This window comes from Atta cephalotes, assembly GCF_000143395.1.
Source record: "Atta cephalotes unplaced genomic scaffold scaffold00004, whole genome shotgun sequence".
Taxonomy (NCBI): Eukaryota; Metazoa; Arthropoda; class Insecta; order Hymenoptera; family Formicidae; genus Atta; species Atta cephalotes.
In genome coordinates this window covers 2,906,388-2,919,354 of record NW_012130068.1, presented here as the reverse complement: position 1 = coordinate 2,919,354, position 12,967 = coordinate 2,906,388, and the positions used below count along the sequence as shown (strand labels likewise).

Here is a 12,967-nt window from a genome sequence, read left to right as displayed (position 1 = left end):
ACGTAACGTAACGTAACTAACGTAACTTAACGTTAACGTTTTAACGTTTTACGTTTTTACGTTTATTACGTTTTACGTTTACGTTTTACGTTTACGTTCTCTCTACTCTCTCTCTCTCTCTCTCTCTCTCTCTCTCTCTCTCTCTCTCTCTCTCTCTCTCTCTCTCTCTCTCTCAAAAACACAAATTAACAATAGATACATCAATATTATATAATTTATAATTTCTCTACTCAATACAAATAATACAAATATAATATAATCAGAGTTGAGTAAGTTAATGTTTTTTTTTAATTGAATAAAGTTAATGGCTTTACAAAATTAATAAAGTTAGTAAAATTAATAAAGTTAAGTTAAAAGTTGAAAGAATAAAAAATTAACTTAACGTAAGTTAAATCAATATTGAATTAACTTAAGTTAAAAAAAAATTAATTTTGAAAAAATTATTTTTTAGATCATTTTCTAATTTTTCTTAAAATGAGATTAAATAACTACAATATAGATTATTAAGTAAATTAAATTTTTAATTTTTTCATATGTGATATAAATATATAACACATAACGATATAACTATAGAAGTTATATAACTTATATAACTTTAAAAAAATAGCCAGCACATAGAGAAGATCAGTGATTACTCTTTAATATGTCAGTAAGAAATTGACCAATTACAATCGAATGCGAGAAGAATATTTGACTGTAATTGGTCAATTTCTTATGATTTACGGCTTAAAACCTTGTAGATCCAGACTAAGGTTTATGGCATAATCGCATAAATCAATCAGAGGCTGTATTAGCATCTTAAGAAATCACTTAAGCTGGTCCTAAAATATGAACAGATTACAAATATATACCCTTAATCTTATTATATCTTATTATTTTTTAAGATATTTAAAAGAGATAAAAAAATCTTTTAACTTAAAAAAAAGTTAAAAAGTAACTTAACGTTTAAAAGTAACTTAGTTAAATTAAAATTTAATGCATTTAAAATTAACTAAGTTAAGTTAAAAATTATTAACTTTTTAACTTTTAACGTTTTAACTAGTTACTACCCAATCCTGAATATAATATATGTTCTAATAACTCATTGTTGAATAGAAAATTATAACATTGATATTATTGATAGTTTGTGTTTTATAGAAAGATATGATAATAATTTAAAGTGTCTTTTTTACTAACAAAGTTTCTTTATTAATCTAACAAGTTTCACATCTAAATTGAGTGAAGTACGTGCTTATTGTTTTATATCTTAAAGAAAGAATCGTTTTATTTCTCTATTGGCAGTCTGCGCGACGGGCGAACATAACTATCGAGAACAAAATATGTTTAAATATGCCGCTTTACCATGCGTTTGGTATGGTAATGGGTCAACTGCTTGTTTTTCATACGGGAAACACCCTCGTTATAGAAGAACACTCCTTCGATCCAGTAAAAACCTTGAAGACAATAGCACAAGAAAAGTGTGCCATAACATATGGAACGCCAACTATGTGGGTAAGCAAGAACAAAATAGATGCATGCTAGATTGTTTGAAAAATTTCCGTTCGATATAGTTGCAAGTGGCATATTCCACGATAAGATTTTAAAGATTGTATAATTAATGTATTTCAGAGTTGGGAAGTAATGCGCATTACTCTAACGCTGTTACCATTATTATTTTTTTAATATATGGTTGTTACTTTTTTCTGTCTGTAATGATAACGGTAACATCACAATTTTGAGACTATAATACACACACAAAATTGGAATAATAAGACGTAAGTAGTAAGTAAATCAATTTTGGATTTGCTACTGCTTACATTGTTGCTTTACGTCTATTGTAATTGACCGATCCGTTTACTGCTTAAATTGTGTCAAATTGCTCTCTATTGTGATTGGCTGATTCACTTATTGTTTACGTTTTTGTTGTAGTTTTTATAATAATAGTAACGAATTCAGTCACTTTTATCTTTATTGTTATTTTTAGTTTCCCTTATCTTTATATCACACAGAAAAATATTATTTTATCGTTAAGAAAAATAATTATTCAATTTTCTTTCTTTCTTTTAAGTAACGGTTATATATCTTTAATAAAAAATATTTTCTTGATAAGAATCTTAAAATGTACTTGTCACAAATTTTAGAAAAACTAAGAAATTATTATGTATATATTTCAAACGGGAATTTATTTTCTTTTAAAGAATATTATAAAATTGATTGAAGAAACGATTTCATATAATGAGTAATGATAATAATTACTTTTTATGAAAAGTACATTAACAGTAACGCATTATTCTTATAAAATAACATTATCAGTCCTGATGCATTTAACTATGACGTTAAGATAATCATTATTCTGATGATGTGTTATTAGTTAATTATTAATAGTATTATTAATAGTAAAGTTAGAACTGGGAGCCGTAAAAATAAAAATGCAATGAGTAATCGCTGGTCATGCTTCCTGAGCGGAATTTCAAATCGATAAAACTTGTTGTAATTCATAACTTGTTGAATAAATATCGTTAAACTAAATTTTATTTATATTTATATGTTCTCGCAAAAGTTTTATCTTTTGTACAATTTATATTACTTTCGATATATCTTATATAATGATAAAGTAAAATAATCTCATTCTTTAACATTGACAATTTTCATTATTATTGCATTTACAATTTAGATTAAAATATAAAATTTAAAGAAGTTTAAAACATAAAATTTAAACTTTATTCATGATTATGATGTCGGTCTCCATTTTTTTCAAAAATTTATAGAAAATTAATTTTTTCATTAAGTTTTATATATGTTAGGTAAACTTAATCGAGGCACAGCAACGATTACAGCTACCAATAGACAGTCTTCAGGCAGGAATTACCGGTGGTGCACCCGCGTCTTCTGAACTCTTCAAACGAATACGAGACGTGCTAGGCTTTAATGATATAATGGTAAATTCAATCAAAGTCATGGCTTTTCAATTCTTCAGCTTTAATAATTATTCATCATGATGCTATTATATGATTGAGTAGTATTATATGATATCGTATCACGTTTTATCTATCAATAATATTAAAGACGCACGTACAATTATTTTATATAATTTGACATCAATCTATAACTGTAATTTTATTAGAAATTTTATTTCCAATAAAATTACAGTTTCTTTTACTCACACTGCCCTTTCTCGCTGTTAACCGATGAATTGGTTGGATTATGATTCATTATCACTATGTTTTATTGTTCGATAAATTAACTAAATATAATATGATTGCGTTTATATTGACTATTAAAAATCGAAGTTGAGATGATCTTTTAAATATGTTAATTTAATTTTTTTTATATGGGATAATTATATTTCTGCGACTGATGAGGACTAAGTATAGTCAAAATGTATCGATGGAAAATTATATTGTGAAATAATAAATTTTGCTTTGTCACGCACACTCATCTAATTATAACTCATCTAAGTTTAATTATTGACTTGAGTTACTATTTATTAATTTGTTTGAAAGTTATACGAGCGTTAAAGAATTGTTTGTAATTTATGTTTTAATACCATACTAATATTTCTGACTGTTTGCTTTCAAAATTCAACTAAATATAACTTATATAATTATTGTATTATGTTGCGCAATACGATAAGATACTTGATATGACGACGGTAAATAAACAACAATTATTCAATACTCATGCAGTGCATTAGTTTGCTCGATATGATTAATCACGTTTGGTTATCTAAGATTAACTTAATTATGTTATTTATGTTAATTATATTAATTATGCTGATTTATATCGTTAATTTATATATATATTTATCAAGTGACCTTACACTGAAACTGATTTAATACTCAAAACATTATTATTGCAGTTATATATTTCAGTTAATATTTTTATAAATATAAAAGACATCCAGCTTGGCTTATAGTATATTACTTCTGATCATTTAATATTTGTATATATATATATTTATTTATATATTTATTTATGTATTTATTTATATAAGTCCTTGTATTGTGAGATAAATTTTCAATTCCAGAGCATATACGGCCTTACAGAAACAACAGCTATAGTATTTCAGTCGATACGTGGAGAAGATAAATATCTTACCGAGACTACTGTTGGTCATTTGGCGAATCATACTGAAACGATGGTATACGTCAATTTTTTATTCTGAAAATAGTTTTCTCTAACTTTGACTTTTAACATTTTATGATATATATATTTTTATACTTTGCCGATTAGATCGTCGATGAAAACGGTGTGACCGTCCCTTTTGGAAAACCTGGCGAACTTTGGATTCGCGCTTACAGCACAATGTTAGGTTACTGGGACGATGAAGAAAATACGAAAAAGACTTTGACGAAGGATGGCTGGTTGAAAACGGGCGACCAATTTGTCTTACAAGAAAATGGATACGCTATTGTAGTCGGAAGACTCAAAGATATGATTATTCGGGGAGGAGAAAATATTTTCCCTAAGGTGAGTATCATGATTCATAGTGTACGATTTATATTACTCATTTATTATTTAATACATCTTATTTTTCAGTGAAGAGTCGAATTAAAAACATTAAATAACATTGATATTTTATAAATTCTATTTAAAAAATAGCAATATCTCAAGCAGAACACATACAGCTTCAAAATGATGTTAAAATGAATTGTAATTTAAAAAATAACTTTTAATAATAATTTTAAAGTGATTTTGATATTATAATGACTTTTGTTCTACTTAAGATTTAAATTTCTCAAAGAGAGATTAATTTCTGTTACTATCGATACTCCAAATAATTTATATGTAATCTTAATTTTGAGAAATTAAAAACGTATAAAAAAATTTTTTAAACTCAATTCGAAGACTTTACCAATTTCAAATTTTTTTATCATAGGAAATCGAAGATTTTCTGATGACCCATCCCAAAGTAATACAGGCACAAATTATAGGAGCATATGACAAAGTGTATGGAGAAGAACTTTGTGCGTGTATTCAACTTCGCGACAGTGCGAAGATGATAAAGGAAGAATTAATAGATTATTGTAAAGGTAAAATAGCGCACTTTAAAATACCGCGTTATGTACAGTTCGTAAATGAATATCCAAAGACTAATACCGGAAAAATTCAGAAATTTCGTCTAAGGGAACAAATGGAAGACAGTAATGTAATACCAAAAACTCCAAAACTTTCATAACAAACATATAATAATAGGACATTAAAAAAATATTAGTAAAAAAAGGAATTAAAAATTTAATTAGATTTATCGCGAGATTTAGCTAAAGAATTAGTTAAGGAATTAATCGACGAAACTAAGATTTACATATATTAAGAATTTACGTGTTATAATATTACAAGAAATATTGTTATCAATAATGTTATATGTTTATAGAAATATTAATTGTTATTTTTATTATTGTTGAAATATTTTAAATTAAAACTATGTTGAGAAGGGCTATGAACTATGAGAATAAAATTATATATAAATAGTAAGCAGAATATATTAATAGGCGCTAAAAAATATTTTCAATCTTCTACGATCACATGTCGAAATACATACTAACCAGTTTATTAGAATAAACAATTAAAATAATTATTTTTTAAACATTAATACGAAATTTTTATTTTAATGCACTATTAAATATTACTATTAACTATTTAGATATAAGTTATATTTAATTAAAATATACATTAATTATGTGTAAGTTAATTACAAGAGTTGTACATTTACACATATAAAATATAATAATTTATATCTCGTATACAACATAAACTATACCCTTAGAAAAATTTAATATTGTATCATAAGTGTTAAATTTGTATAAGTAATTAATTATTTGTTTTGAATATTAATAGCATTGTTGATTATAATATTAAAAAAAAATAAGTTATAATTAATCACTAATCAATTTAATTTAATTTATATTAAATTTTTTTTCAGAATTTTTGTATGAATCGAAACATTTTGTAGAAAATACTGAGAAAATCTTTTTTGTTCTTACAATTTTCCATATATGAATTTTGAAATATTTTAAGATTTCTAAGATTTCTCTTTCTATATAATTTCTGAAAAAAAAAACCTTAAACTTTTCGATATTTTCTAAAATTTCATCAAAAATGATACAATTAAATCTTAGAAATATTTCAGAATTCACGCATATAAAAAAAACCCAATTTAATAATTTATATATTTTACTTCGCTTGTGCACATAAAAAAATTCGTGTAAACTTAAATTTTACATATTCCATGTAAATGTAATCTTGGGCTAAATTTCAAAACATTCTCTTCGAATAAAATTTTTCTCGAAAAACGTTTAGAATATAGCCTTGAAGTATACGGTATAATATATAACTTTGAACTATAAGGCCTGTTCTTTTTAACTAAAATTCTTGTACGGTTCATTTTTTCTCTTTTTTTCTCCAATATAGAGAGAAAAGGAAGAAAGAGGAATCATGCAAGAAGCTAAAAAGAACAGACCTATAATTCGCTGTATTGACAATGCCCTGTCGGTAAAACAGTATTTCGATATATTTATGGTCGGATCGTACTCGATATGTTGCCGGGTATTTAAAAGCGGAAATATCTGTTTTTTTCCTGATATAATTGTGACACGCTTCAGTCAGAGGAGTTTCAAGCCATGGCTGAATATCTGGCATCAATTTTCGGGACTGAGAAGGACAAGTAAGCGTAAAATCCATATTTTATATGTCGCTGGTTTACACGAAATAGGTTATAATCATGATAAACTTCATTTATTTCTCTTGCAGAGTCAATTGCTCGTTTTATTTCAAGATAGGCGCCTGTCGACATGGAGATCGATGTTCGCGAATTCACAACAAGCCAACTTTTAGTCAAGTAAGATTTACTCATCTTTTTTCATATTTTATATTTTTATATTTATGATTACAATAATTTGCATATCTCAATGTTGATATATAATATAGATGTGTATAAGGCTTTTAATGACATATTTATATCTTATCATTAAGATATAACTTTTGTCAAACAACTTTGTCGGTTAAGTATGTTACTCTGCCAGGGACTGTGGTAATTTTGTATAAGGATTTATACCAGTATTTGTCTTGAGAATTTAAACACATTACACTTTAATGCAAATTAAATGTTTAAGTGATTCAAGAAATTAATAGAATTAACTTTATTATCACGCGATACATCGTTTATGCAAAGTTTGTGTTCTTCAGACATGTCTACTGCAGAATCTTTATGTAAACCCTCAGAATTCTGCAAAAAGCGCAGATGGATCTCACTGTAAGTACACTATATTGAGTTTTAATGAGAATATTCTATACTGTACGAAATAAGGATTATGTAGTTCGGAATATATTTTACGACAGTGGTTGCAAACGTATCCGACGAAGAGATGCAAGAACATTATGACAATTTTTTCGAGGATGTTTTCATCGAATGTGAAGACAAGTATGGCGAGATTGAAGAGATGAACGTGTGCGACAATCTTGGCGATCACTTGGTCGGAAACGTTTACATTAAATTTCGCAGAGAGGAAGATGCTGAGAGGGCAGTCAATGATTTGAATAATCGTTGGTTCGGTGGCAGACCGGTTTACGCCGAACTTTCACCCGTTACCGATTTTCGTGAGGCCTGCTGTCGTCAATATGAAATGGGGTAATTGTGAGCTAACACGATTTAAAGTACATAATAAATAGGTATGAAATTGTATACGAAAATTGTGTGGATCTAGCGAGTGCACGCGCTCTGGATTTTGTAACTTCATGCACTTGAAGCCGATCTCCCGGGATCTTCGCCGATATTTATACAGCCGGAAGAAGAGTAAGGGTCGATCAAGATCGCGATCGAGGTCGCGAGGTCGTGAACGTAGGAGGAGGTCCCGATCCCGAGATAGAAGATCCAGATCCAAAGATCGACGTAAGGGAAGAGACGAGAAGGGCAGAGATGGTCGATCCGGTCGCTATTAATAAAATTTTATTCATATCTCATCTATAATTAAATTTAGTTTCTTGTTAATATATCTGTTTATCCCAATTTCGTTTAATTCTTGATATTTGAATAAATTACACAAAATTATTTCTTTATTAAACAAATAATAGGTTAGAAGTTTGCGTAAAAGATTTCATGTCTGATTCCTAATTTTTTTTCTTCAATATTTTATCATTGTCCTGTGTCGATTTACTGTGGTATTGTGACTCGAGTTCTGTAATAATGATAAAGGCGGCAGCACCGATTCACTGAGGTAAAACAAAAATAAAGTATTGTATTTTTATAAGATGTAATTTTTTGTGTATGCATATTCCTTAAAATAGTTAATGTATTCAAGTTTTTCGTTTTTGCATTAAAATATTGAAAAATATTTTATTGGTGTCCTCATTTTCCTTTTCTATTAAAAAAAAAGATATTAAGGATAATAAAACTATTATATATATTTATTACATATTGTAATTCATCACAATTTTGTACATATTCACTTACACTTTTTTATTTTTTAAGTGAGTAATAAAGTTTTAAAATTGTAATGTATTTCTCAATGAAATAATTATTATATTTGAAATAATTAGTATATTTGACATTTCGATTAATTATTTTAATAATATTTTTGAAATAGTATTCAAAACAAAAATAGGGATTTATATATAAAATCTATATAAAAATTCTTTTTTATTGAATTTTCTTTTTCGATGTTTTCTACTAGAAACTTATACATTTGCCACAAGATGTCACTTGTAGTATCTTGTGTCATAAAGTTTTATTTTCAGGTGTTATTACTTACATAAAAAAATGATTTCACGAATTGTTGCTTGAGAAACAGCGTTTTTTACAAAAATTAATTTGTTTAAGAAAGAATTTATACAAATTATAAGAAAAAAGATATAGATTTCTAAGTATATTATAAAGTTATATCATGTTATTCGATATTCAATTGCAATAAAATTTTTGTATAGATTTTATTCCAAGATACTTGTAATAAGGTAAACAAATTTCTGGAATAATTTCCAATGTAAATGGTAGATTCTTTCTTAATAGTAGTAGCTTGCAATCTTCGCGCAGTGTAGCTGTTCGCGCGAGCCAAGTCTTTATTCCTTTTTATTCTTATTTTAATCGGTACCCAAGCATATTCCTTGTCTCGTGCCGACCAACTGTTGCTCAACAAGTTGTTGTTGAAAGATGACGCGAAGGTGCAACGGGCGCGCGCGCAGCCAAGCAAGAATAGCAAGAAAAAAAATTAGAAGGTAGTGGAAAAAAGAAAGGAAAAAGGAAAGAAAAAAAATGCAGCAGGAAGAGAGGAAGCGAGAGAAAGAAAGAGAGAAAAAACGCACTTTCAAGGAGAATCACGTCTCTCCTCGAAATCGGTTCATCCGAACCGGGCACGTGTTTCGGCTGGGCCTAATTGCCGGGACTCTCGGGGCCTCTTGCCTCGCTTCAAGACGCCCGAACGGGCGTGCATTACTGCAGCAGATGGTGGTCGTGATTGCAGCTGCCTCCGATGAACACCTGCCTTCTTCTTCGGACGGCTATCGGAATACCGATGTCCGTTTTCTTCGCTGTCATGCACTCACTGTGCCATCGTTTATCTCGCTTTCGAGATTTATCTCCATCGATTTTGCGCTATCGCCCTTTACTTGGAAAACAAAAAAAATTATAATTCTGACCAGAAAAATCAATATGCGACAAGTTGTAGCCGATTTTATTAATGTTCAACACATTCGTGCTGAGAAAAACGCCCGCGATGTTTACATTCTGCTGTAATACAGCTACATAAAACATGGGCGATTCCGTTAAACATGTACATAATTATTCGTTTGCGTCCATACGTGAAATTCGATTATGGATGAGCGGTAAATGCATCGCGGTCGTCTGTCATGGTTTAGCTATAATACATTACAGCGAATACAGTGTTTTTTCAGATATTTCCATATATTTTTGTAACATCATACATTAAATAAAACGCGTCCGTAAATGTTATCGCACTTCCAAGTTGATTTCAATGTGAATCCATAAAAAATATATCCCGTATACTGAATATATACCATAACAAATTTTATATTATTGAAAATTTACGGTTGGATTTTCTTTGACCGCGATTGCGAATTTTTTAACAATAGAAAAGGCTCAATTTTCATTTAATAAAGCAATTGACAACGCTATTTCTCGAAAATAATATGATAATAAAATTATTAGGTTGTCCGGAAAGTTCGTGCCGATTTTGAAGGAAAATTGAAACGCAGAAGATTTAAATTTTAGTATACATTTATTAAATTATATAGGTTAGTCGGCACGAACTTTCCGGACAACCCAATATTATAGTTTTTAAAATTCTTTTCTCCAAAATCATATAATTAATTTATAAATAAAAAATTTCCTAAATGCAATAATATGATTATGAATTTGAAAAGAAGATGAAGATTGTTATAGATAATCATAAATGACAATTTTAATTGATATCAATTAGAGAGAATGTTCTTAGTTAATTTCAATTTAATAATTCCGATATTAAATCGAAATTCTATCAACTAAATGTTCTTTTCTCTATATAATAAATTCTGCGAGAAATTTGCTCAGTCGCGCGTGATACTTGAGATTTCATGAAAGTACAGAAATATTCTCGAGGACGTCGATACGCGGGATTGCAAATTGAAAGCTGAGTTGGAGCTGAGCATGATAGTCCATCCGAGAGTTCAGTATACCATAATTAATCCTGGCAATCCGCCAGAACATCCTAGTCACAAAGGAGAGACTCGTTTCTGTACGCCAGACGATGGCAGTAGAAAGGAAAAAAAGAGAAAAAAAGAGAGAAGAGAGAGATGGAAATAGACAGATATATAGATAGATAGATAGATAGATAGATAGATAGATGAGTAGTTAGACAAATAGACAAGGCAGACAGATAATGGCATTTATGTTAATATTTTAGGGCAAACCTTCTAAAAATATAGAAGAGAAATGAAGAATGAAAGCAAAGAAACTAAAAATATGGAATAAGAATTATAATATGAATAAAATTTAAAAACTGTACACGTTAAATTCAATGTCAAATTATATCAAATTTAAGTAATTTTTAATCATTTCTATAGTTCGCCAATGCTCAATATGGGATTAATTTAATTAAAATAACGGAATTGAACAATTTAACTTAAGAAAATTTATTAAATTTGACTTTCGTTAATTATTTACTAAATGCATACCTATGTTAATATGAGTCGGTATTCATAGTCGGTTCTTATTTTAAGACCATCTTAAGTAATGTCTTAAGATATTAATATGGCTTCCTGATTGGTTTATAACATTTCAAGACTATATTTAAGACAATCTTGAAAATCAACTATGGATGCCGATCATGAACATTGTTTATCTCGAAATTAAATACAAAAATGGATTAATTTATATTTTGACACATACGAAAAATAAAATGTTACTTAATTCAAGGGATTGGCATTGCTCTTTTAGTATCTAGTAATTCAAATTGTAGTAATTCTAATTATAAAAGTATAATAAAAAAAACAGAAGATAACATTATAAGTAGTAGATAAATATGAAAAATTAAAGAGAGAAAGAGAGAGACGAAGTTACAGAGCAGCTCCTGAAATATGCGCGTAAAAAATCGCGCGTTCACCAAAGTCTGAGAACAATGGATAGCTGTAACCGCGATTTCCCTCGTCAGGGAAACGAGCTAACGAGCTGTCAAACGTCACCGAGTTGGAAGAGTCCCGGGCGTTGTTGAATCTCGATGGCGCGGCGACGGACACATCTTCGATCGGTTACCTCGCGAACCGAGCCTTCCGGAGCAGAACGTGTCCCCGTCTTCCGCTAACTGCGACGGAGATTGGCAATTACGTCCACCGAGATCGATTTGATATTGAAAACTGAAAACGTTTCAAATAGCAATCGGGGGGGAATCTCGAGTACCACGGTGTACAAAACGTTCGGCCCCGATTGGGATTCTCCTTATTTATTTCATAAATATCGTTGTAACGCTCACGTCAACGTGACAATTTTAATTAATGAGTCGTGTTTTGTAATAAGTCGTTATTGTTTACTTAATTATTCTCTGTTCTACTCGTCGTTTTTTAACGAGTGAATAAATCGACTTAACGATAGTGGTACGCGAAAATTGCAATTGAACTTCAGACACGTTGCCTTTGCGACGTAAATGATTTATGAAAGCGAGGGGAAACAAGGATCGTCGAAGAGAGCCATTCCATAAAATACGGATAACTGCGTGTCGAACAACGGCGAGAGGTATGGGAGGAGAAGAGAGTGGAGAGGACGCCTTTCAATCCCTTTATATGAGACGACTCGTTCGATGGTGGAAAAAAATGTTTTGCGGGACCATTTAATCGCAAGGTTCGCAGGCGAGTGCCGCCTGCGAAAAGCCCGAATCAACAGTGCTCTGAAAAAAAAGAGGGCAAACCTCACTGAAATTCGATCACCGCACCGGTTAATCTTGCAGGTGATCCCAACGAAGAGTAAAGCTGCAGAAGCTACATCCGGCGGCTGCATCTTTCGGCGAGAGAGTGAGAGCAAATGTGAATGAATGAGTGAGTGAGTGAGTGAAAGAGAGAGAGAGAGAGAGAGAGAAAATAAGCAGTAGAAATTTGTAGTACGTGCAACGTGACGACCTAATTGGTATAATAATAAAAATAGCGCGTTTCGGCGTTGCTGTGAATTCTCGTTTATATGCAAATGCATCCCGGTCGCGAACGCTTCAACGGTTATATCCGAACCTCTGCAAAAAGCCGATCCGCTTCTTCCGTTGGCGTTAAAACGATCTAAATGATCTAATCGAGTCTCGTCTGAAAATCTATGCTCGTTGCACGCCGGGTCGTCGTCGCGTCATTCACGTAATTATTTCAAAGGTTGTTTGAAAGAGAGAGAGGGAGGAAGAGGGAGGGAGGGGGGAGGAGGGTGAAAAAGGGAGGGAGAAAGAGAGAGGGGGGGGGTGAATGGGGGAGGGGGGAGGGGAGGGGAGGGGAGGGGAGGGGAGGGGAGGGGAGGGAGGGAGGGAGGGTAGAG

General features: G+C 30.5%; 2 protein-coding genes across 2 annotated transcripts in view; both read left to right on the top strand.

The window, feature by feature from the left end:
* LOC105625916 (acyl-CoA synthetase family member 2, mitochondrial) overlaps window positions 1–5,158 on the top strand; it is a 9,520-nt gene extending 4,362 nt beyond the window's left edge. Inside the window, exons 4-8 of the mRNA XM_012207225.1 lie at window positions 1,282–1,491; window positions 2,784–2,918; window positions 4,007–4,120; window positions 4,213–4,449; window positions 4,859–5,158. Coding sequence (XP_012062615.1) covers window positions 1,282–1,491; window positions 2,784–2,918; window positions 4,007–4,120; window positions 4,213–4,449; window positions 4,859–5,158 — 996 coding nt within the window. The remainder of the gene's footprint in view (window positions 1–1,281; window positions 1,492–2,783; window positions 2,919–4,006; window positions 4,121–4,212; window positions 4,450–4,858) is intronic.
* Window positions 5,159–6,599: 1,441 nt separating this feature from the next.
* Window positions 6,600–8,219, top strand: LOC105625915 (splicing factor U2af 38 kDa subunit-like). Its single transcript, XM_012207224.1, has 5 exons — window positions 6,600–6,643; window positions 6,730–6,817; window positions 7,165–7,231; window positions 7,318–7,606; window positions 7,683–8,219. The coding sequence occupies exons 1-5, from the start codon at window positions 6,600–6,602 to the stop codon at window positions 7,915–7,917; spliced, it is 723 nt and encodes a 240-aa protein (XP_012062614.1). The 3' UTR covers window positions 7,918–8,219.
* The last annotated feature ends 4,748 nt before the right edge of the window (window positions 8,220–12,967 follow it).